The sequence below is a fragment of the Acartia tonsa genome, chromosome 14 (genome assembly GCF_053477335.1).
Source record: "Acartia tonsa isolate MP-2025a chromosome 14, ASM5347733v1, whole genome shotgun sequence".
Lineage (NCBI taxonomy): Eukaryota > Metazoa > Arthropoda > Copepoda > Calanoida > Acartiidae > Acartia > Acartia tonsa.
In genome coordinates this window covers 12,236,163-12,261,110 of record NC_137273.1, presented here as the reverse complement: position 1 = coordinate 12,261,110, position 24,948 = coordinate 12,236,163, and the positions used below count along the sequence as shown (strand labels likewise).

Below are 24,948 nucleotides of genomic sequence, written 5' to 3'. Positions count from 1 at the left end.
TAAATTGGAATGAAAATAATTTGTTTGCACACTCTCTGTTAGTAACTCAATTTACCTTTAAACTTCTTGAGAAAGCAGGCCTAGAAAACGATCTCATATCCAATTTTTCAAATTTCCTAACTGCATAAGTCATAATATTATATTATTAAAATTACCATTTGTAAAACTATCTTGTTAACTTAACCCAAAATCTATAACCTTACTATTAATTTTTTCTTGTATATTGTTTCAAAATGAAATAAATATTTTAAATGTAAAAATGTAGATGTGTAGTTACTACATAAGGTCAGATATACGATAGTCTGTCCGTCAAATTCGTTTTCGACAATAAATATACAACAAAGAATAATTACTCATAGCATCGTATTATAGACAGATTTTCGCGGATATTTTTGTCAATCCCGAGAGGCCGAAGGCCTGGTCTAACAAAACTGGTTTTGATGTTTTATTATTTTTGTTTTAATATTCCTGGAAAATTGGCTGTAATACGATGTTATACATGATTATTAAGTATAGCTGAGAACTGGTTTTAATCCAGCGGATATTAAATCGGTTTGGAAGCCATACTGGAATAGTTATTTCTCGCATCGTATTATAAACGGCTTTCCGCGGATATAGAATGTACAATTATGAGATTAAAACTAGTTTTTTTAGCCCCGAGGTGACGGCACCGGCTAAAAATCTGGTTTTAATCTTATGATTGTACATTTCTATATTCGTAGAAAGCTGGATATAATACGATGCTAGACATAGTTTTTTCGTATGGATGAGAACCGGTTCCTATCCACCGGATTCGAATGAATACGAGAAACAAGTTTCCACTGTACCTGCTTTGGATGTATGTGTACACACGTTGGTGCTCATAGCAGCTTGATCCGAAGTCAATTACCTGAAATTTTTTGAATATGTCAATTTATAGCAATCATGATAAAAACAGAATAATTTAAGCATTTTCTAATCCCATTTTGCCAAAACTATATGAATAAGATGAATCAAATATAAATGTATTTCTTTAAATAAAAAACAAAATAAAATTGTTTAGGATAAATTCTTTTTAAATTTTTCACCCTTCCTAAATTTAACTCTAGAAAAAAAATAATACAATTTCCTTTAAATTTATCCCTTTCTCTCTCTTTATCTTCCTTTAAGCCTCGGCCCTTCAGGTTTTAAAAGGGAAGGAAGATTCTATTTGATAGTAACCTTCCCATTTTGGTTTATTTGGGTTCCGCGTTTCAGCATTTATTTAGCAGAGACAACTATAGAATAATGAACAGGTAGCTTTTGAGTATCTAAAAACTTATGAACCCCTCCCATGGTAAGGAAAACAGTCAAAAATTTTCATCTTCCATTTTCTAAGAAAGTAAAAAAATCTATCCTTTCCCAAAAAAAATCTACCAAATTTAAAATCTTTCTTTCCCTTCTACGCTATATCCTATATCTATCTAGATAATATATTCTGTACATAAATATTGGAATAAGAGGGGAGCTCTGTATTTGAGAGAAAATCTAAATCAGCTGATCTAAATAGAACCGCTCCCTTCCTGATTACCTTTCCAACATGGCTTCCAAAATATAATTTAGAAGATTTTTCATTTGTTTCGAAAAATTCCTTAAAAAATAAAACTTTTGATAACTCTAATTAAGTTTGATAATTTAATTTGCAAATATTAAAAGTTTGCAACCCTGAGTCAGTTCCCCCTCTATCAAAATCAGCTGATCTCTGTTAAGGTACTATATCTGTCTAAATCCCCCTTCTATCCCACTTTTTCCCCCCACCAGCCTCTCTTCAGTCCCGGCCGGCCTCTGAAACAGCTGTGTTTGCTAGCTGTCCTCACTGTATCACACACAAACACACACACACACACCGTGGCCTAAATACCGACCAAGTAAGTATAAACTGTGACAGGATGCAATGAATAATAATAGAGGGGGCAATGTTTACATAATTTATTTACCCAACAAACATCAGTTTCGCGCCAAAAAATATTAACAATTTTATCGTAATTATAAGGATCTGTAAGAAAGATTTCTGAAAATGATTTATAGATTTTGAAAACAACATAGTAAACTATTAATAAACATTTTTTGACAACTAATTGATAAAAACTAATTATTCAAGAAAAATCTACTTACTTAATACAATCCTTTTGGGTCCTTCATATAAAGTATTTCTCTATAAACATTTATGATAGAATCTATAAAAAGCTTGGGCAAATTATATATTTGCTCAGTTTCTCTCTCAACCTACATTTTCATTTTTTTTTATCTCACCCAGGCCAGCCATAGAAAGAGAGAGTTAAGCTTGGATATTAATTTATTTACTACTTGGAATATGTTTATTGATGGATTTTAAATATTGCTTTTTATCACTTAATGTATTATTTTTACTTAAAAAAAAAACTTAAGATCATTTTACGCTAGATCATATAGCTTAGTCGGATTTAATTTTTTTTTGATTATTCATGCAGAATTAATCTTAAGATAAAGTTTATTTACAATTGACCTACCCCTGCAAAATTAAAACTTTGTCCTTTATTTTCTACTAGCGACTTCGCCCCTAGCCTCTAGGGGCTTTGCCCCAGGAGGTTTTATCAACCTAATTTTTGTATTTTAGATATAAAAGAAAATTTTGTTAAAAAATTATTTGAGGGGGTTATTTTTTGGGTTGGGAGGGGGTGTCTCATCCCCCCAATAAAATAGTTATAAACCTTCCCAGGACCTATGAGAAGGTACCCTGTAAAGGAGAACTCGAATGGTTCAGCGGTTAGCGAGATCCTTCGGGACAGACAAAAAACGCTTACTACTTTATATAATAGGACATATTATATATGTATTATGTATATAGTATGTCTTTTCTAAATAGGTTTCACAGGAAAAGTAAAATGTCACAGGGAGGCAAGGAATAATGATTTATCTACAACCTTTTTCCCCTGATTTTTAATATCTGTCAAAATGGTAGAATTTTGCATATAATTGAAATAAATATTAGTACATCCATAAATCCGTGAAAGCAGAAAAGATTAGATAATATATCTTTTTTACTCTAGTTTACCCAGATAAAAGTACAACATCCTAGAAATATTAACATCTTTGTAAACTTTCAGGGCCACTTCTTTCATAGCACAGGGGTAGGTCAATGATGGATATTTAAAGAGTTTATCTTCACATAATGCTAATCTTATTAGATAAGAAAAAACCTAACAAAGAAAAGATAACTTAGTCTTTTATTAAGAGCAATTTATGCAATTAGGCATGTTAGAATTATCCTAACGATTTCAATCTTTGTATAATTATTCGAATAATAAGTTGTTGAGCTATGACACCCTACAAGTATAAATGTTCGTTTGTACTGTCTGAAATTAAGTGTTCGTCCGAAATCGTTTCTTTTCCAGTATTTTTTTTCAGCATACAAGTCCTTTGAGTAAAAAATAAAGAAAATAAGATAATGAAATAAATATTAAGGCTAAGGGGGGGGGGGGGTGTAATGCAACCATCTCGTAATCAGTGAGCAAATGGCACTTACAATTCGAATTTCGATCTGAAATTTTGCATGAGTAATCCTTGGTAGGACTATTTTCCCTAAATCGAACAAAAAGTTGAAAAAGTAACGGCTAACGGCTCAGCCGTTTAGCCGTTTTTTGGCTATTTTTAGGGCAAACCTGCCATAAATTATGTAGGAATCAATGTGAAATGATACAAAAAAAACATTTTTAGATTTCTAGTACCAGCAACTAGCGGCTAGAACCGTTTGAAAACGTTTTGGAGCAGCATAGAGTATTATGTAGGGATAGGTTTCGTGATGATTTCCCTTGAAAATAGTTTTAAAAATGGCTAAACTGCTGAGCCGCCAGCCGTTAGCTGTTACTTTTCCAACTTTTTGTTCAATTTAGTGAAAATAGACCTACTAAGGATTACTCATACAAAATTCCAGATAAAAATTCGAATTATAAGTGCCATTTGCTCACTGATTACGAGATGGTTGCATTAACCCCCCCCCCCCACCCCCCCCCCCCTTATATCCATAAAAAGTTCAGCAATTTTTCAAGAACATGATGATTGAAAAGAAGACAATGAAGTAATGTACAGTAAATTTGTTACACGCAATGTTTATAAACCACACGAATCGAACATTGTTAAGATAAGTGTCAATCAGTTCTACTAAATCTTAGGTATAGAGTAGCTGTGCTACATAAACTTAGCTTTGAAATGTCATCGTGATCTTTGGGTTGAGAACCAATATAAAAAAGTTCAGGAATAAAGGATAGGCGAGCAAATTTAAAATAATTTTCCAGCACGGCTTCTAAAACGATTACCATCCCCAACCATACTGAAAAATCATGTATTTTCCACGAATATTGAAAAAAAAGTTCTGTTTTAAACTGGTTTTGATCTTTTAGTTCTTAATTTTAATATCCGCGGAAAGCTGTCTATAACCCGATGCGATAAATAACTATTAATAAACCCTAAGTAACCCTATTTTCGAACTTTTGAATTTTTTATTTGTGAAGATTTTTTTGGCCAATATTCCTATCCTATAATCATAAAGAAAACTGCCAATTATCATTTCAGTGAATTTTGGAAAAATCAGGGGAAGGCAAATTTAAAATTCATTGATATAGCAACCAGCCACACCTAGTCGTAAGAATTTTTCTCGTATTCATTCGAATCCGGTGGATAGGAACCGGTTCTTATCCATACGAAAAAACTATGTCTAGCATCGTATTATATCCAGTTTTCTACGAATATAGAAATGTACAATCATAAGATTAAAACTAGTTTTTTTTAGCCGGTGCCTTCGGCACCACGGGGCTAAAAAAACTAGTTTTAATCTTATAATTGTACATTCTATATCCGCGGAAAGCCGTTTATAATACGATACGAGAAATAACTATTAAAAAATCTTGAGGTGCTAAACATTCAGGGATCTAAAGGGATATGACAATGACCAATAAGTTGATGTACATCCCCATTGATGAAACACAAAAAAAGCCCTTTTTTAATGATTGAAACGTTAGGATACTCAACATATTTAACCAATAAATCAAATTTCAATTAAAATCTCCAAAGTTGTTGAGCCAACGAAAAAAAATGTTATCATAAAACTTTGGGGACTAGAGTAATATAAACAGCCCAATGTCCCCACACTTCCTGTTAGTCATTGGACAATATTAATATTTAATTAAATTCTATTTACCATTTATTTTGATTCTATCTATGGATGTGTTGTTCTTGGATTGTGTTTTTCAATAAATAAATAAATTTGCTACAAACTACAAAATGCAATTAAAGGACCACTTTTTTTACCTATACGTTGTTATAGAATTAAATAATTGTATATTTTATTATTCAGATTATTCCAATCTAATTCTATGATTCCAATGCTTCTCAGATTTTTTCTTCTGTGGTTGAACCCCTAAAGCATTTTCTAACCTTGATTTGTATGTACCATATGCTGATACATACGTTATAAATATTCAATATCAATATGTATGTAGCAAGTTTAAGTGGCGTGCACAGCCATTCTTTAAGGGGGTGTTAATCCATTAGAAAACTATTTTGGCTTAATTGTCTTCGGTATTTAAAAAGAATTAATTTTAGCAGTTTAACTTAAATGACGATTAAAATGAACTTCTTTTTAAAAAATAATTAAAATAGATAGGTAGTTTTTCCTTATCTTTAACCATCTTTTTACAAAAAAAAATAATTCTCTTTGTCTCTTTTTCTCTTTCTCTCTCCCTATTTCTCCTTTCTCTCTTTTTTCTCTCACTTTCTCCTCCTTTGTTCCAAATCAATTTTAGATCAATTTTTGAATTGGAAGCTTAAAGTTGAAACGCCCTAATTTTTTAAAACAGAAAATGTTCTATGAAAAATAATTTAAGTGCTGTTATGGTCTCATCCCTTTAAAGAAATAATAGGATGTGTGTCTGTGTATATACCAAAGGATCTAGCTAACCGCTGAACTGACATGGTTCTCCTTTACAGTGTAGCACCTTAGAGGTCAAGTGAATGTTTATAACTATTTTGGGAGGGGGTACTACCACTTTCCCAAAAGAATTCTCCACTACAAAAAAAAACCCCAGAAAAACATATTTAATTTTTCTTTACAGGCTAAATAAGAAAATGCGGGGGGCGGGTAAGTCAACTTCCCCTCACCACTCCTAGAGGCGTAGCCTCTAGTATATGATTATTCTTAACTATCTTTACATTGGTATATTTTATTTACTTTTCTAGCATTTAAACCAAGTATATTATTTTCATTAATAATTTACCTTTCTCTCCTTTCTAACAAACAAGCAAATACAAATTATGGAAAAGCTTCGCTTTCCCAAAAATAGTGTCACAATTTGACAAATCTTTATTATTTCCTGCAGTAACATTTTCTAAGCTGTTCCTACACATGGGCTAAATGCGCGGCTAGTAAAAAAGCGTCTGATAGTTACTTGGGAGGTGATAGTTTCAAGTCTCAGCAAAAAAACGTGTAAAATACATGGTTGTAAGAGTGGAGGACTTGGCTCATTAACATCAATAATAAGGTCTTCCAAAGAAAGGTTTTGCAATCAAAGACTTTAATTTTGGTACAATTAAACGTCCAACAGTCCAAGAAAGAAACGGATATTAGTAGCAAACAAATATTAACTAAAACCCCATTTTTAAAAGCGAAGCTTTTTAAAAGCGAAGCTTTTCTATAATTAGGGTCGGTCCGTCCGTCCGTACGTCCGTCCGTACGTCCGTCCGAGATAGTTAGCTTTTATTCGTTAATTTAAGCATGTTAGAATTGTCCTATCGATTTCAAACTTTGCATGGTGATTTCTGTAGTAGTTAGGTACGATTTAGAAAGCGTAGCAACTCTATAATCATTACCCAAATGTCCGTACGTCCATTTTAAACATGTTGATTTTTTTACTTTTTTAAATAGCTTTTATTCGTTAATTTAAGCATGTTAGAATTGTCCTATCGATTTCAAATTTTGCATGGTAATTCCTGTAATAGTTAGGTACGATTTAGAAAGCGTAGCAACTCTATAATCATTACCAGAATATCCGTACGTCCATTTTAAACATGTTGATTTTTCTACTTTTTTAACAACGAATTTTTATATGATCTAATTATCCGTTTGATCTGATATTTGGTATATTGATTCCTGGGACAACAAAGAACAATATTTTAAGCGAAGCAACTCTATAATCAAGCCCTAAAGATGTAAGTATGTCCATAAACATTATCCTGTATCAAGCAGTTTTTCAACAAATTTACTTACAATTTTGCTTCGAATCTTATACTTTTATATTCTGATTATTCAGTTCAGACACTATACAAGTATTAATGTCCGTTTGTCCTACCGTTTCAGTGCTTCGCTTTTATGGATGTTGTCATCCTTGTTAACTATCAATTCTTTCGATATAATTGCTAAAAAACATTACTGTTCCAATAAATTGTAGGGACGCCTTTTCTAACGCAGTCTGGCTTCCGGTAAATAATACATTAATAAGGAATTTAGGGATTGATAGGACAATAAATAATATTATTTCTCTCTAAAATATTTGTTTAATGTCTTTAACTAATTTGGGAGAGAAAAGTTAATTTTATCCATCAAATAATTTTAAGCTAAATCCGTGTTAATATGATTATATACAGACGTCCAAGGGTGCGGTAAAGGGATGTTAAAAATACAATAGATTACCCCCCTAAAACCTTTGAACTCCCTCATTTTAACCCCCTCAAAGGCTTGGACGTTCCTTGGGCTTTTTATGATAACAGAGTTGGGTCAAGTGTTATATCCCTTTTTTCCTGGGTTTAATATCTTATAAAAAAATCAAATAATTGAGTAGCTGCGCTCACAAGCATACACAGACACACACACACACACACACACACACAAACAATGATGAAGGCCTTAGAAAAGACATTTAAAAAGTCATTTGCGCCATCTTTTTTAGAGAGATATCTATCCTGAAGGGAAAAAATCCTCAATTATTTCCGCCTTTTAAAACAATTCTTTTTAAATAACATTATATCACCTTTTCTTTATAAGATATAAAATACGTTTTGTTTAAATTAAGATCATATTTTTAGTATAACAGTCTCTTTATTTCTGATTTATAAATGTTTGTCAGATGATATAGAAAATCGTGTCTTTTAAGTGCAGTTTAAAAAATTAATGTTCTATTTATTATGATTAAAAGCAAGGCTTTTATAAAATGAAAATATAATGTTCAATATCATTTTAAATCAAAAAACTAAATTTTTATAATAATATTTTTTTCACCCTTTTCTACTTTATTTCTTTGTTATTTATGAAAGCAAAAAAATGGGTTTCCAAATTAAAATTCTGTTCCTTTTTTACATTTTTAGTAGAATCGATTTTGTCAAAACAAAGGCTTATGTAATGTTTTGTGAAAAAGTATCATAAAAGGAAATATTAATAAAAACCTTTCTATGTTTCCGGCTTAATTCAAAATCCATCAAAATAATGCAAAAATCCACAATTTTAAATATTAGTGTGTACTTGCATTGCAGGCTCTTATTACTTATCGACATTATGTAAAATTTTAAGAATTTCTGTAATTATTTGAATATGAAATAAGAAAGTAGATATAATATTATGGTAAAACAATAAGGGGGAAGGGGTTAAATAACTGCATGTCCCTACCTAACCCCGTGGACCCTGTGCTGACTTTCAATTGGGGCTTTGTATATCAGCCAATAACGTGGGAAATATTAACACAGCTAAGTCGCTACAGAAAGGCTGAAACCAATTGGTTAGCAATTGGATCCAGGTATTTGTCTGGGTTATACATCCACACCTTTAAAACATTTATTGATATAATACAATAACAAATAATGTAGACATAATACAAGCTCTAAAGTTAAATATGATCTATTCTGTGACCTTATTGTAATGTTTATAAGTAAGATTTATAGCCCCATTATTTGCCACGGTTACTGTATTTCAATGCATTCACATTGGGTTCAAATAAAAAGTTTTTGAAATTAAAAAAATACAACTTTTTTGTCTCTTCACATTTTTCTCACTTCCATTTGTTTGCCACTGTTATTGTATTTCTGTAGGTTAAAAACTATGGATTTTGCACACTGGGTTCAAATTTTAAAAATATAACTTTTTGTATTGTTTATTCACAGTAGCTTAAAAGCATTATTTTTTTTACACTTCTAATTTTTTGTCACTGTTACTGTATGAACAGTGCATTGCACAGTGGGTTAAAGTCATTGATTTAGGAGTTTTGCCATAAATCATGAACGAATATGTACGAAATATTGATGTAAGATCCCAATGATTGTATACAAATAATCCATTCTGTAGATTTAATCTATTGGTTGAAACGTTTAGACACTAAATGAAACAACAAATCAACCAACCCAGAGTTTACAATCCGAATAGGAAAACTTAACTATAAAACTTTACATACTAAATAAACAGTTTAATATCCCCTACCTACCTGGGTTTAATCATTTGTTAAGTTTAAGGCCCAATTTATTGACTTGGAACAATATTATTTCCTTTTGCACAATTTTAGACCATTGTCATATGAGCATTTATATTTTATGACTGCCGGCGTTTGAAAAGTTAAAATTGGGGACACCTCAAAATTTTAATGCTTCATTTAACAAAAGGTAAATATTTCAAAATTGGCATTTGGGTTATTTTAGACGCAGAATTTATAAAATTAGATTTATTTTGAGTTATTTCGAATTTTGTGTCTGAATGTTGAACCAGGAGGCTAAGTATTGACATATTTCAACGATTTATATCGGCATCATTTAATAAAAGTGGCTAATGACATTCACAATTAAAAATGCCGATTCATTTTCATTTTAACTTAACGTACATGTATAAAAAGTGGGGTTTAATTCTACTCGCATTAGTAATTGAAAATCGATAATATCGATTTTTGACGCTTTTCAGTGTGAGCCACCGAATATAAATGAATTTACTGAACTGGTAAGTTTCATTCATTAATTACTTATAAACATTTATGGGTGAAACATTAGTACCACATTAGAAATTATTTTTATTTTTAATAAAAATATTATCAGTTTAGCAAGTAACAGGATGTTTGTCGGTGTGTCTCTGTAGCGTAATATCTCACTAACCATCGAACTCATATGGATCTTCTTTACAGTGTAGCTTTTTATTGGTCCAGGAAAGGTTTATCACATTAATTTTTAAAAATTAAAACTGCCTTCCCCTCTCTTTCATAAAATGGAACTAGAAGCCTCTAGGGGCGTAGCTGCTATTATTAACAAAGCAGAAACAAACTCTACCCTTAAAAGCCAAGGAAATATTTTTTCATGTTCGTGAATATTATGCATTTAATTTGCGTATGATAAATTTCCCCAATTTTTTTCTTGGATTGGGCCCACATATTGAGACACTATATCATGAAAAGGGATATTTCCATTAAGAATATTCATAGATTTTAGCTGCGTAATACATCAGAAAGGGATAGTTTCATGAAGAATATTATCAAAATACATTTAATGATTATGGCTACAGAAATATTGCAAAAGCAAAACTTATTTTTTTGTAGATTTCTTAATATAAACCCTTCATAATGTTAAGAAATTGTGATTTTATCAATTTAGCCTTTAAACTAAAAATTTCTTTTTAAACAACCATTAAGTTGGCCATTATGAACCTTTTCAAAATGGTCCCAAACATTAAGGATCTTTTATAAAGGAGTTTTATGACCCTAAATTTCTTTTTTTCCTTCCCTATTTCAATCTTCAAAAACCCTAATAAACAGTTTAACAAGAGCTATACTGTCCATTAGTATCAACATTGAACTAAAATGAAAAAGCTCAAAAAAAACGTCACAACTTAAAATTTAAAAATCCGCAAAACAAATCAGACGCATATCTTCCATTGTAGTACAATAAATATAATATTCATATATTTACTATGAAAGACATACAGACATTACCAAGTTATATAGCCGCTGCTTCGTTATAAATAGCTGATTTTAAAAAGGAAAGAAAAAAAGTGAAATTTTTGAGTTTAGAACGTTTAGCCATAAATTGTGAGCGTCTCAATTATTTCTGGTAAATTAAGATGCAGTGCATGTGGTGGGAGGGACAAACATTCTGCGATCATAATCTATTGGAATCAAGGCATGCTAGTGTAAATTCACGTGTAAAAAGGGGTTTCATATTATAAACTTACACATGTTTTAAACAATATATATGTGTTACCAATAAACCAAAAATTAGAACTCTTCTTTTATGAAAAAGTGAAATTCAGATTCAAAATTGGATCACATGCAATTAATGTAGACAACTTTGAGTCAAAACAGAAGTTTTTGTTGTGGTTGGAGTAAATGGGTAAAAAGTCCGTTTTGGTCAAAGGAAATGTGGTTTAAAAGAACAAGGATGAACAATTTTCAAAGAACTAGATAAGCAGTAAAAAGGGAACTGATTTAGGGGACGTTACACTAGTCCCAAAAGTTTTATAATAATGTTTTCTTATTTGTTGGCTGAAAACTTTGGGGACTTTTATTTAGATTTGATTGATTGAGTGTCCAATTAATTTAACCATAAATTGCTAAGAATGGGTAATTTTGTGTGTACCATCATTGGGTATGTACATCAATTTAATGGCAATTATCTTATCCCTTTAGGTCCCTGAGTCACAGAGCAATACGAAAATATATTAAGGAATTGATATTTATAAATTTCTGAAAGTGGTGAAAGAAAATACATAACCTGCTATAATATTTCCTAACATAAAAAGATTCAAATGACTTAAAATATCTAACCTACACTCTCTAATATGAAGTTTGCCTTTTCTAATACCTTAAGGCACTTTTTAGATGTCAAACTTAGGTTAGTTTGAAATAAACAAGATTGAAAAAGAAAGCGAAAATTCACAGTTCATTGAAAGTATACTTTTTAAACTACTCTTAAAAGTGGAGAAAAATTTAAATTTAAAGAAAATGCTATATAAACAATTTTAAGTAGAATTATTATTCACTAGTTTAGAATTATAAAATAATGGTCTTTCACGTCTCTTATATATTTTATCACTTATTTCATGTTTTTTCACTTCAATTTCACAAAATGTTGGCTTAATAATCTTTTTTAAAACTTACCTATAATGAAAAAAAGAATATAAGAATAATTTAATGAAAAATATCTCACTCTTTCTTGTATAGCTAGGTAACAATATCAATATTTTTTTTTATAAAAGTGAATAATATATTAAATGGTAAAAAATTGTAGGCCAAATAGTTCTTTGCAGATGTCATATCTCATAAAATTTTTATAAAACTTCCCTTTTTTCTAAAAAAAGTTTTTATACAATTAAATATTAATCAAGAGAAAGAGAGAGATATATGTAAAGCTGAAAAATGCACCTTTTTTATAGAGAAAATATCACAATGTGCCAAAATCATTTTTAAACCAGATAAGTTTCATGAATACATGCGACTTTAATTGAGAAAGGCTTATTATTAGTTATTCCATCTAAATACACTGTTTGATTTTTAAAGTTTTGGCCAAAATATTTAAAAATGTAAGAACAAAAAGGTTTTTAAAAATACTTTCATTAGTCCAAAAACTAAAAAGAGCCTTAAAATAGATTTAATAATAAAAAGCATTCAAAAAAATGATTATTTTAAGATGTACCCCAGTGTGTCAAGCTGTAAAATTTAGATTTCATGAAAGTTTGATCATTTTCCAGAAGAGAGCAAAATATAAACTTTTATTTAGCAGGGATCTAAAGGGATATGGCAATGCCCGATGAATTGATGCCCATGATGATGCACAAAATGACCCCTTCTGTAAATTATAAATAGTCGTTGAAACTTTTGGACAATTGACTTAATGAACCAACCAAACAAAATTAAGTAAAGTCCCAAATGTTGTTGAGTCAACGAATAAGAATACGACATTACAAAACTGTGGAGACTAGTGTAATAAACAGCTCAATGTCCCCTCCCTCCCTCTTTATTTTGAGTCTTAGGTTTGTTTCAGGTAGGGAGAAGTTAATAATTCTACATCCCTTTCTTTTCTCTACACATATTTATCAGCTCTGTTAAAGCAGAATTTTACGCATATGAATAGAGTGTAAGATTTTATCATTTATTGTCATTTGACTAGCCCTGGATAGGTTTGCACCTTACTAAAAAGAAAAGGGGAATATGGGTAGGATATATCACTCTACTTTTCTGCCAATCGATGACTTTTATTAAAAAGGTTTAGTTTTTTGAACCTTTGTAACCATTAGGTTAATTTCAAGACATTAAAAAGATACAGAAATATATCACTGGACTATAAAACAATCCTCAACTCCCCTCCCCAATATTTTGGACGATAAATTGATGTATGTCCCTAATGAATCTGCAAATAATTGGTTTAAAAGTTTGGGTACTGATGTTATGAACCAACCACCAATATTCTATAGAAGTTTTTAAGACAACAAATAAGAAAACGTGTTAATAAAACTTTGGGTACTAATAAATTTATAATCCCTTCTAGTACATAATACATGATCCAATGAGCTGAAATTCTGTCCCCATTTCATTCCTATTGCTATGCATCTAGCCTCGAAGAAAATAGAATTTAATTAAATATGATGATAATTCAAAAGCATTTGAGAATGTAAAATTTTGCTCAGGACACAAACCTATGCAGTTTAGGATCCACGAATTTTACTAGGTTGGGTAACAAAAACTAGACCATTTAAACTTTAAAATCTAAGAGATTTGGGACCCATAACAGAGATTTAAAAACAGTATCTGATTTAAAAGACTTTTGATTGATTTTAATAAGAGCAGATGTGACAACTAATTTAGGAACTTTTATATTATATGGTCCAGTTTCAATTCCTCAGTGGACTCATTGTGAAATCTTTTTCTGTCCTGTTCTATTATTTTTTCCAGAAAATTTGTCTTTCCCTCGTAATAAATGAATTAAAATTCTTATTTAAATCTTATGGCTAAGCTTTCGCCCGGGGGATAATTAAATTTTAACCTAACCTTCCTTAACCAGGGCGAAATGGATATCTAAAAGTTTGTAACTTTTTACTATCTATTTTTTTGTGTGTAGATAAAGATAACCATTGAACCGATTGAGTCATCCAATAAAGTGAATCTTTGGGGTGGGTTTAGGTTATTTTTTTAGACGAGGCTTGGTATTGATTCCACCCCGTCCCAAAAGAATACTAAGGACCATTTTATAAGAATGTGTGCTTTATTATCAAAAGAATTTTTGACTCCCGGACAATCCATTGTCCTATCCCTGCCTGTGAAAACACGTTATAAAATGACAAAAAAAGGAAAAGATTTAATTCCCTAAACAAAATTTATGTTGACCCAAAGTATCGATAAATTACAAGACACAGAGAGAGACATTTCTCCAGGGAGGGAGAGGACCATGGCAGTTTAATTAATCTACAACAAGATTCTTAATCCTAATAAAACCAAGCATCTACTGAAGTTCACGGTAAAATATTGCTGGTAAGCCATAAAGCAGAGAAATACGCGAAAAAGACCTATTTTACGCGTTTTTTCTTCAGTGAAGCTTTCCCTGTGCATAATTGGATCTTGGCTATTCCAGATTATTTGTAGGCCTTCTTATGCCGCTTAAAATAGTGTGCGGGTATGATCTGTACGTTCAGCCGTTTGGCAGCTAGTAGCTTTTAAAATTAATAGATTTTTGGAAATATTGTTTACCAGCAATATTTTAACGTGAACTGCAGTAGATCCAAAACCAATAAAGGATCTAGAATCATTTTGAAATATTGCTAATTAATAGTATGTAGGAAAAAAAATTCACAAAAATGAGAGGCAAAATATATATCCTTTTCCCTAACTATTTCCACAGATATGAAAACAAAATTGCTTCTTTGAGAAAAAAAATATTAGAATATGAAAGACAAAGCACCTAGTTAAACACTTCTCCAAAACCTTCTTCTAATTTCTACTTAATGTTGGGATAGGTGATTGGAAGATTCTTTTCATCAAAATTGATGGAAAATAAAATCTAACTTCCATTGGGCTACCACTGAAAAGTAATGCAGAACTCTTTCTTAAACACCTTGGATTAAATTTCCTTATTTAAAATTTCTTGCTGGGTCATCGATCGACACACTGTATAAGTGTCCAAACATTCCCCCACAATTAGAAAGAGTACTCGATTAGTTCTATTTCGGCTTGAAGATACAGGGGTAAATCATGAGGGGCTTGATTTGGCCAAGATGCTCATCATTCTTAAATGTTTTAAAATGTTTAAAACCATTTTTTAAAATTATTTCGTACGAACACTTATCTATTGGTTCTAATAAAATTGCATTCAAGTGGTCCAAGGTTAACAAAAAATCACGAATAAAATGATATTTAACAGAAAGATATCATATGAACAAATAAACCCCGCGGAAATACTGTAAATAAGTTTAATTACTTTTAGAAAATCGCTAAGACACAGTTTTTTGGAAGACTTCTTTCATCCTTAATTTGTATGTCTACTGAATGTTTTAATGCAGAATTTATTTAGGAAAAATCTGAAGTCAAATGACCAATTCCTGTTTCCCTGAATTTCGACCAATACAGACGTCTACCTCCTATTTAAAGCATATATCTACTATAAGCTATAAGTATAGCGTGGCATATGGCGCTATAACCAATACTTAACATTATTAATTATATCTAATAGACCTACAACATTGATTTTCAGAAGCGCAGCTACTCTAAATGTTATGTGTATGTATCGGCTATTAATTAATTGCTACCCCTTGTACTTTTTAATGAAAATTTCCGAACTGATTTAATGAACCAAAAACTGGATAGATTTCTGCACTGACAATAAATGTAAGTCACTCAGCGGGTAACTTTTTTTTACACCCTTTTCACCTCGCTGTATTTTCAATACCCCTTTTTTTAATAGGCTATTAAAAAGGTTCATGTCCTACCAGTAAAGTTTGGTTCTGTTTCTAAGGACAAGTTGAAATTTGAAATTAAAAAAAAATCCGCAACCAAAAATGAAATTAGACCATTTTTTTTCACAAAAAAACTTTTCAAATTCATTACCTACACGTACTGAATTAAAAAGCGAGTCATATAAAGATAAGAACCAGCAGATGTCTAAAAAATAAATTATCTAAAAAGTACTTTTTTAAAGTTAATGATTTTATCATTTTCATAACTTTCATTTCTTACACTTTTATATAAGTTGAACGGCGTATTCATTTAAAAATGTATATAAATCATTTAGAATTTATGGATGTAGTCATCCTTGTTGTTTTATTATAAACAAAGGTGAAAATTAATGGTTTAAATGCTGGGATAAAGAGATTATAAGTGAAGCTTCCCTGAAAATCTTTTATGATTCTCAATATTATATTTATAAATAAAAGAAAGATGTAAATTAATTTTACAGTCAGATAATTTAATTTCTTTTTTGCTTAGTTACCAATATTTAAATCTTGCTAAGCTTGTGTGTGTGTTTGTGTGTGTGTGTGTGTGTGTGAGTTTGTGTATGTATGTGTGCTTGTGTATGGATGTGTGTGTGTGTGTATCTGTGGTTTTTCATAATGCATTTTATTTTTACTTAAAAATGCACAATCGACCAAAACTTTTGGATAGGTCAATATGAAAAGTAAAAAAAATATGGGACACCTGTCATAAGTAGGTAAAATTTAAAATAATTGGTAAGTCAAGCTGTAAACCAGCAAATCTAATATTATTCCATGCAATGTAGTTGACGTAAAATCAATAAAATAATAAGATTAGTTTTCAAATGCCATTCAAATAAAAGTACACCAATAATCATGGGTCCAAATATGTTCCCTGCAAAACCCCATTCCCTAAATGTGTAACACACAGACAAACTTTTTGGAGACAACGGTTTTGGAAGTCCCAAAGATGCATAATTTAGATTTTTCAGCATGTCCATCCCCATCCACAAGATTTTTGCATTCTCTCAAAGCTCCTTTGTTTTACAAGCTATGAAGGTCATTTTCAGGCATGAGAGGATAAACTTTTCAACCATTCATTTTTCTGATAATAATTTTGATATTAACTGAAGTAGCGGATGCGACCCTAGCATCTCGGGGCTCTTATTTTGAAGATGGAAGGAGGTACAAAATACAGCCTAAAACCACCTATAAAAAAAACATAAATTTACAATCAAAATAACCTAAAAGCCCCCGAGATCATGTGAAGATTTCTTAAATGGAGAACTCAATTGATTTAGTGGTCAGTGAGATTTTAACAGACAACCATAAAAATCTTAATACTTTGTATAATAGGACAAAGTTTGCTGGAAGTGATCTATTTTGCCAATTAATTCTAAGTAAGTAGGGATAGAGCACACATAAGATAAATCTTCTACAGTCACTTCAGGTGCATTATCCTTTATTCGTTGTCAAAAAAGAATCTTAGAAATGAGAATGTCCTATTCCTATATTCCTGGGTTATGGTGAAGAAATGACAAAATTTTCATTGTCCAATTTTTTCTCTCTCTTTATCTTTTATTGTTAATGAATTTGTTGTTAAAACAAGGTTGGTTATGTTCTAAAATAGTAAAGCTACAAAAAAGACCATTACATAATTTCTACAGTATATAATAACATGCAAATATTTTGCGCACTAATTTCAATTTTAATTTTTCAGTGATGTTTTTGCCAGTCCAAAAAATCTCCAAAAATACATTTTTAATTTTGTTAAATCATAATGTTTAATATTAAAAAGTTTAAATTGAACAAACAGCCAAAATAAGTTTTTGAGTAGCTTCGCCTAAACTGTGGGAGGGTATTTAAAGGTCTTATTTTAACATTTAATTGATGAGTGAAGCTTCTTAATGATTTACTTTTTTCTCAATATTTGGAGTGCTATTAAAGGAAAGGGCTGTTAAATTATTCAATCCGTTTCATAAGTTTATTATTATCATAGCATGCTCTAGCCTAGTGAAAAAATATCTATTTATTTTCTATTATTAGCATCTTGAAAAAAAACATTGCAAGTGTTAAAAACATAAAATAACCTTAATTACTTTTCTTTCTTCACTTTTATTTTCTTTTTGGGGCTACAGGGATAGGACAATGTAATGTAATCTATTTTCACTTGTAGAAAAACTAGCGGCAAAGATGATTCATATTTTATTATGTCCATAAGTTTTAATCATTTTATTTGGCAAAACAACCATTGAAGGTCAAAATATTTTCTACATTTTTTTGTGTAATAAGATTAAATTTACAAAGTTTTTCATCTTAATTTACATTTATTTTTGGATCAAGGAGAAAGGGGACTGTTTATTATACTGGTTCTCAATGTTCTCCAATAGGTTGGATTACAAATATTGGTAATTAATTTAAAATTAATCAAATCTTTTTATTTATCATCATTGGGGATGTACACAAACCTATCGTCCATTGTCTTATTCCTGAAATGAATCAAATTAGCAGTTTCAAAGCTTATCAACCAATAATAAAGATTTTGTTTATCATTAAAGGGTATTCAATGAATCAAATGTTGGGGAAAGTAAGTCATGCACTATGTGATTAATGGGATTCTACCAAAACAAATTTTCTCATAATGCAAGACTGTTGTAAAAATACATATAACACAATAGTTCTATTTATGTACAATGTTCCTATAAAATGAACTGTAATATCGACATGGTAATAACCCCAGAAATGGGAGGGATATAAGACAAAGGCATTGTTTTAAAAACCTTGATATTCTTACGTCAGAGTATATTTACACTGGGAAGGGCGGCTCTTTGGGGGGTTTCAATGGATATCACATGACTATAAATCATCCATTTATGGTTTTTTTATCGAGATAACATTATCCTATTTAGAAATTACAAGTTCGAAGCAAACTTTTTCACTATAGCATATAATTACATTTTAAGTAGGTACTTCAAAACAGCAATTATCCGATAAGGTTCGCTTTGCCTAATGAAGCATCTCTCTTTACTTAATTGCCCCTAGAGGCGTAGCAAATAAAAGGAAAATCAAATGATTATAAGGAGAGGGTAATTTTTTTTACGAAAATTGCACATATGTATAATTCGTACAAAACTCGCCCGTCCAAATCTAAGTAAGTACACAATGGCAAATGGTCATTATCTTAAATCTTAATAATTTAAAATCAGGTTTTTAGTTGAAAATGACAATTATATCCTTCAAATAGCCTTAAATTGTTGACAATACATACACAGGGCTAGGGAAAAGTCAATGAAAGTTAAATAATTAACAATCCAAAAATTTACCACCTTAGAAATAGGAAAAGTTACAAAAAATTGAGATATATCCCCCATGATAAGAAACAAAACTACCATTTCTGTAGATTATAACTATTAGTTGTAATCAAACATTCAAAATTTAATTAAAGTGTTTGTTTAAGCTAAAGTTTAAGATAACGTGGTTACATTACTTGGGGCACCAGTGCAATTGTACAGTCCAATAAACCCTACCAGACAGTGAGAATACAGAAAGAACAAACGAACGGACGTACAGACAAACCTTAGTTATAAAGAAGCTACTATGCTTAAAAATGAGGGGAGGGGGGTTTGAAAAATGAAACTGAAGGAAAAGGGTTAAGGTCACTTGAAAAAGAAGCATGTCAGAAAATACAGGGAGGGGACAATGGATGGTAAATTATCCTTACCCCAAATTTTTTGAGTGAAAATCTGTGCAAGGAAACATGTAATTTTTAAGAAGGTATAATACTTTCTTGTTCTTTTTTTATCTACCCCCCTGAAAGCTATTATAAATCTTCAATGTTATTCTTACAGAACCGCTAAATTGATTGTTACTACCTACTTTTTAAAAGCATTTGCAGTAATAATAATGATCTATGCCTATATTAAACTTAATTAATAATTAGAAATAATTTTGACAAAGAATTTAAGAAAAATAAAACACTATCCCAATGATTCTTAAATAACTATTGATTTATAAGTATAATTAACTTATTTTATGCTTAAGCTTTTTCATTCTCAAAAATTTTACTATGTTGAAAACATCTCCCTAACTTTTGACAAATAATAAAACAGGAAATGGGGTAGAATTACCCCCCAAAGTATTTGCCATAAAAATTAACCTCCCAAAAGATTTGCCATAAAAATTGACATTTTTCACATTTGAAACCTTGTCGGCATAACTGCATTTTTAAGAGAAGTTTTTTATAATATTAAAAAAAAATCATTAATATTTCATACAGTAAAATAAAATCAACGGAGAAATACTACGTTTTATCTATTTTAATCAATTTTAAATCCTAGTTTAAAATTTTAATTAATTACTAAAGAGATATTTTAAAATCTGATAACAAACAAGGATGATTAAATTCAATAGTAAGCGAAGCTTCTTGAACTAACAGCTACATTTTACACTATTACATAGATAAAATATTTGAAACCGAACCATGAAAGGCATTTTCGATAATGTCAAAAGGTTTTATTTCTAATGGGCGAAAAGTAAGATTAAATTGTAGAGAAGCTGTACTACTAAAAATACATAAATAACTCTCCAAAAAAATGTGTTCCAAAACACTTTTAAAGGATTTTAAAAGGGCTTAAATGTCACTTGTGATGTCCCTCTCATGGACATAGACAAAAATGCCCCAAAAAACACGAATTGAAACATAAATTGTAAATCATTTGCTATTTATCTCTTAATGCGTCTTGAATGAGAATTAAGAAAAGTTTATTTTGCAGTTATACCTAATGTTAAGCGAAATGCAGAGGCTTTCAAAAATGGTATTAATTTACAATTTTTATCTTATTGTTCGTAAAAAATGTCTGTAATACGATGCTATACATGACTTTCGGTATGGCTGGGACCGGTTCTAATCCAGCGACTATTAATCGGTTTCGAAGCCAAACTGGAATACTTGTCCCCAAGTGCTCATGTCCGCTGTAGACAGTAGACTCATAAATCTTTTAACAATTCAAAATTCTACAAAGTAAAGGAGTAAAATAGTAAATCAGAGAAAGGGACAAATATTCTCCCCCAAAAAATAGATTAAATCCTTCCCTAGATTTCTGAGAAGCTTTACGGAAGAACCATATCGGTTCAGTGGAAAGTGAGAATCCTATAATTTCTTGAAATTAAAATTTTGAAAATTTTTTCCCCCTATCCTTTGATTTACTAGATAAGAAAATAAGCAGGGGGTAAATTTTTATGAGTGTTCATTTGATGTATAAAACCTTTTTCAACAAGTCTCACAAAAAAATTATAAATTTGTGTTACTTATGATCTCTTAAAAGGCTGTGTTATTCAGTTCTCTTATGGTTCAAAAACGAACCAACTACAAAATTTCATGGCTCTCCTGCGCTATAAACCTTATGATGTTGTTTTTGAAAAATGGTAAAATCTTATTGACCCATAACACCAACGAGAACAACCATGTACATTTGTAACACAGCAACAACGGGTATAGTCCATTTCGTAACATCGCACCTTATGGGGCGATTCTTCGTATTTTTTACAGTAGTTTTTCTCCTTTTTCGAGCCCAATTCTTCCAAAGACTTTTAAAATCATACAATAAAAAGACATATAGACATTTCCTAATTATAGAGTAGCTGCACCGCTAACAAACATATAATTTTCGAGAAAGGCGTACTAAAAATAATAAAGGCTTTTACTTTAAACAACCCTTTTATAAAGATCGTCGTTAGCAGTGTATCTACCTTACATCATGGATATGTCTGTACGTCCGTCAGTACGTTTTTAAGCCTACCACACGTGTGAGTAACTTGGTTAAACCTCAGTAATTCGCTTAAAATTTAAGTTTTTTGAATTTCTAGATTTAAAAAATAATTGTTATATTAGAATTTAATGTTCTAAAAGTCACCATTGTACATAAAAAGAAATCCCAAAAGGGTTATCCGACCAATGAAAACCCAAGTATCGTCTGCATATAAGTGTAAAAGATCCCTATTTTATTTTCTAAGAGTTAAAGCGGTAAAAAAGCCCTCGAGCCATGTCTATATTTGTTAGGGAAAAAGGGGTGAGCAAGTATATTTTTATTTCTATATTATGACCAATTGTCATAGGCATACCTAAATTATGCACTTCATTATATTTTATATCTTTCATAGTATATGATATGCTTTAAAAAAAATAAATCTAACTTTTAAAAGTTTGGTAGATTTTTCTATCCCTCAATCCAAAAATTGACTCATAATTTTTAACCCATTTTTCTCAGTCTAGTTTAGACAGGGAGGGAGAGGACAATGAAGTTTAGATTAATCTACAATCCTTTCTTTCTCCCAATATTTAAAAGCAGATGCTATAAATTCTTTTAGCATCCAAATCCTTATATGTGAAACTCTGCCTTTAGAAGGGGGTGTAAATGAATTTTGGTGCCTTTGTTCTAACCCTCACATAACTCAACAATATAATTCATTTTTAGATGATACATACCTACAAAAAAAGAATTCATTAATGTTCAATTTTCTAAGGACGTACAGCATGACAGATACGACAAACAAACAACAAACCCCCACTTATTAAGTAGCTACGCTACGAGAAATAAAATTTGAGAACGAAATAAAAATTCTGGGATGTTCTAGGAGAGAAAAACAATACACAGGCCGCATACAAAATTCCGACAAAAAATTTGGACCCCAAGATAGAGAGATAGGGAACTTTTTTATGCAGGTTTGCTGCAAGAAGCCCCTAAAAAGGATCGACTAATGTTTATTTCATTATTTGTAACGTAAAGGACAACTGCCGCAAAAAATGGCAAGTATTTATCATTTTTTAATGTATTTGTATTAGGAAGGGGGGGGGGGGGGTTACCCAAAATTATACCGGTACCCAATATTTTGTAGACACTTTTTTGCTCTATAGTTAACCTTGGGTACTTCTATTAAATTTTTATTAATTAGTTCTTACTAATAGTAACCAAAACTTTTAATATACAGCATTAATATACCATATACTATTAATATTGGGGATGGGCATCAATTTATCGTCCATTGTCTTATCCCCTCATAAACATTATTTACAATTAATAAAATTAGTACATGGTGTACAAATAGGGGAGATGGGTGTGAGCAACCCCCCAAAACTCTGTGGTAAGAGTATTGACCTAAGTCATGCAAAGGACGGGCGACAGCTGCCCAATCTTTCAATTCTGGGTTGTCCCTTTTTAATAAATGTGTTGACTAGCATTTTCAATGAATTTTTTGTCAAACAATTTCATTTCAATGACATTATGATTAAATGCTTTGGTCGATATAATAACTGCACGAAATATAAACTTAAATATAAATGGAAAGTTCCACGTTAAAATTTAAAAATCCGCCCATGATTTGCAATTCTATAGATTTCTTTACAAGACTGCCATACCACTAAAAAGCGGTTTTCTAAACCAAATCTTCAACTTAAATTTAGAAGGCTTTGAAAGGTTAAAATATAATGTCATAATACAATTCACTCAAACCACTGTTTTAAAGAAAGCCTAGAATTTATTTGGTTCACATATTTAAACAATCAAAAATAATATAAAATAGACAACTTTTGTTTAGGCTTTTTGACACATTTTTAACCAATTTTCTAAAATTTTGTTTACAATTGGTTTAAATTTTCTCTGCCTAAGACCATTCAAAATCATTCATAAAAAACAGCCGTTTAACAGATCATAAGTAACATACGTGATAATTCATAAAAATCAACAATATAACATCATATTCTTTTGTAAATACATAAAATATATAACCCTAATTAACTATTTGCCTTGCTAAGCAAATAAACTCGGATAAAAGAATAAGTAAATTCATATTCTCCCAGATTTTTCTCTGGCAGCTTTATAATTTGAGGGGTGGGGGATGCAGTGTTGTAGATTAATTTAACCTTCTTTTGTATGAAATAACCAGATATTTGTAATTCATGGCAGCAATTAGGTTATTTTTTAGCTGCTCTATTACTGCGATTTTACCTCATATTGTTAACCCTGAACTATAGGTAATAATATATTATATTTTATAAATTATACGCTCAACAAATAAGGACAAACGTATCCATAAACAGCGAAGCTAAAACAAGTATTCTGGAAAACATTCCTTTAAACCGTCATTGTGAATTTTAAAAAACAATCAAAAACAGCTCAAAATTATATACTTTGGTTCAAAAATAGTAGAGATAAAAAGTACATTTTTGGACAATTAAGAGTAGAGGTAAAAAAGGAAGAAAAAATGTAGCTTTAAAACAGTGTGTATTATAAACCAAAGGTTGTATTTTAAAGTATTTCTTCAATACCACGAAATATACTAAATTTAAAAAAAGCAATTTTGACAGGTTTTTTAAAACTGATCATTATTAACTTATGTTTTAAGCAATTCATCATACACAAAATAATTTGAAATAACAAAAATAGTAAACGTAAGACAGTTGTATTTTAGCGCAGTTTTTAAAAAGTTTTGTGTGAACAACGCCCATCCGTTGTCTGTTGTGCGTGTATGTGTGTTGTGGGGGGGTTCGACGACTTTTCTGAAGGCATTTCCTGTCAGTTTTCAATATAAACTCATCAAACCATTAGACATCACTTTTAGACCCATAATTTTGTATAGCTCATCTAAAAATGATTTTTTTTCTAGCATTGCTCTATTGCTTACATTGTTGGTATGATAGAATCATTCTATTAATTAAAGCATTGTTTATTGCACAAATCATACTTGTCTAATCTAAGTATATTCTAATATAATGAAAATATATAAAATGAAGGCTTCCTTAAAAGACATGGTATATTATATAGAAACCAAACGGTGGTTTCTCAAATTTTGGGAAAAGGTCAACAATAAAAGGCTATAAAAAACAAAGATTTTAATGTATGTGAGTGTATGTTTATTTATGAAAGCTAAACCAACAGGGGTTTTCTTGACCAACCTCAAAGAAGAATCACAAACATGCTTTTTTCTAGGTGGTTGGTTTCATTTTCAGACTAAGGAGGAATGCTGGGGGGGGGGTATGTATTGAT

General features: G+C 30.6%; 1 protein-coding gene across 5 annotated transcripts in view; it reads right to left on the bottom strand.

Moving 5' to 3' along the window:
* The window catches only part of LOC145305756 (dual specificity tyrosine-phosphorylation-regulated kinase 2-like), a 180,320-nt gene that overhangs the window by 26,282 nt on the left and 129,090 nt on the right, over positions 1-24,948 (bottom strand). For all 5 annotated transcript variants that reach the window (XM_080147538.1, XM_080147539.1, XM_080147536.1 and 2 more), the window contains exon 12: positions 828-889. In XM_080147538.1, the coding sequence (XP_080003664.1) occupies positions 828-889 (62 nt within the window). The remainder of the gene's footprint in view (positions 1-827; positions 890-24,948) is intronic.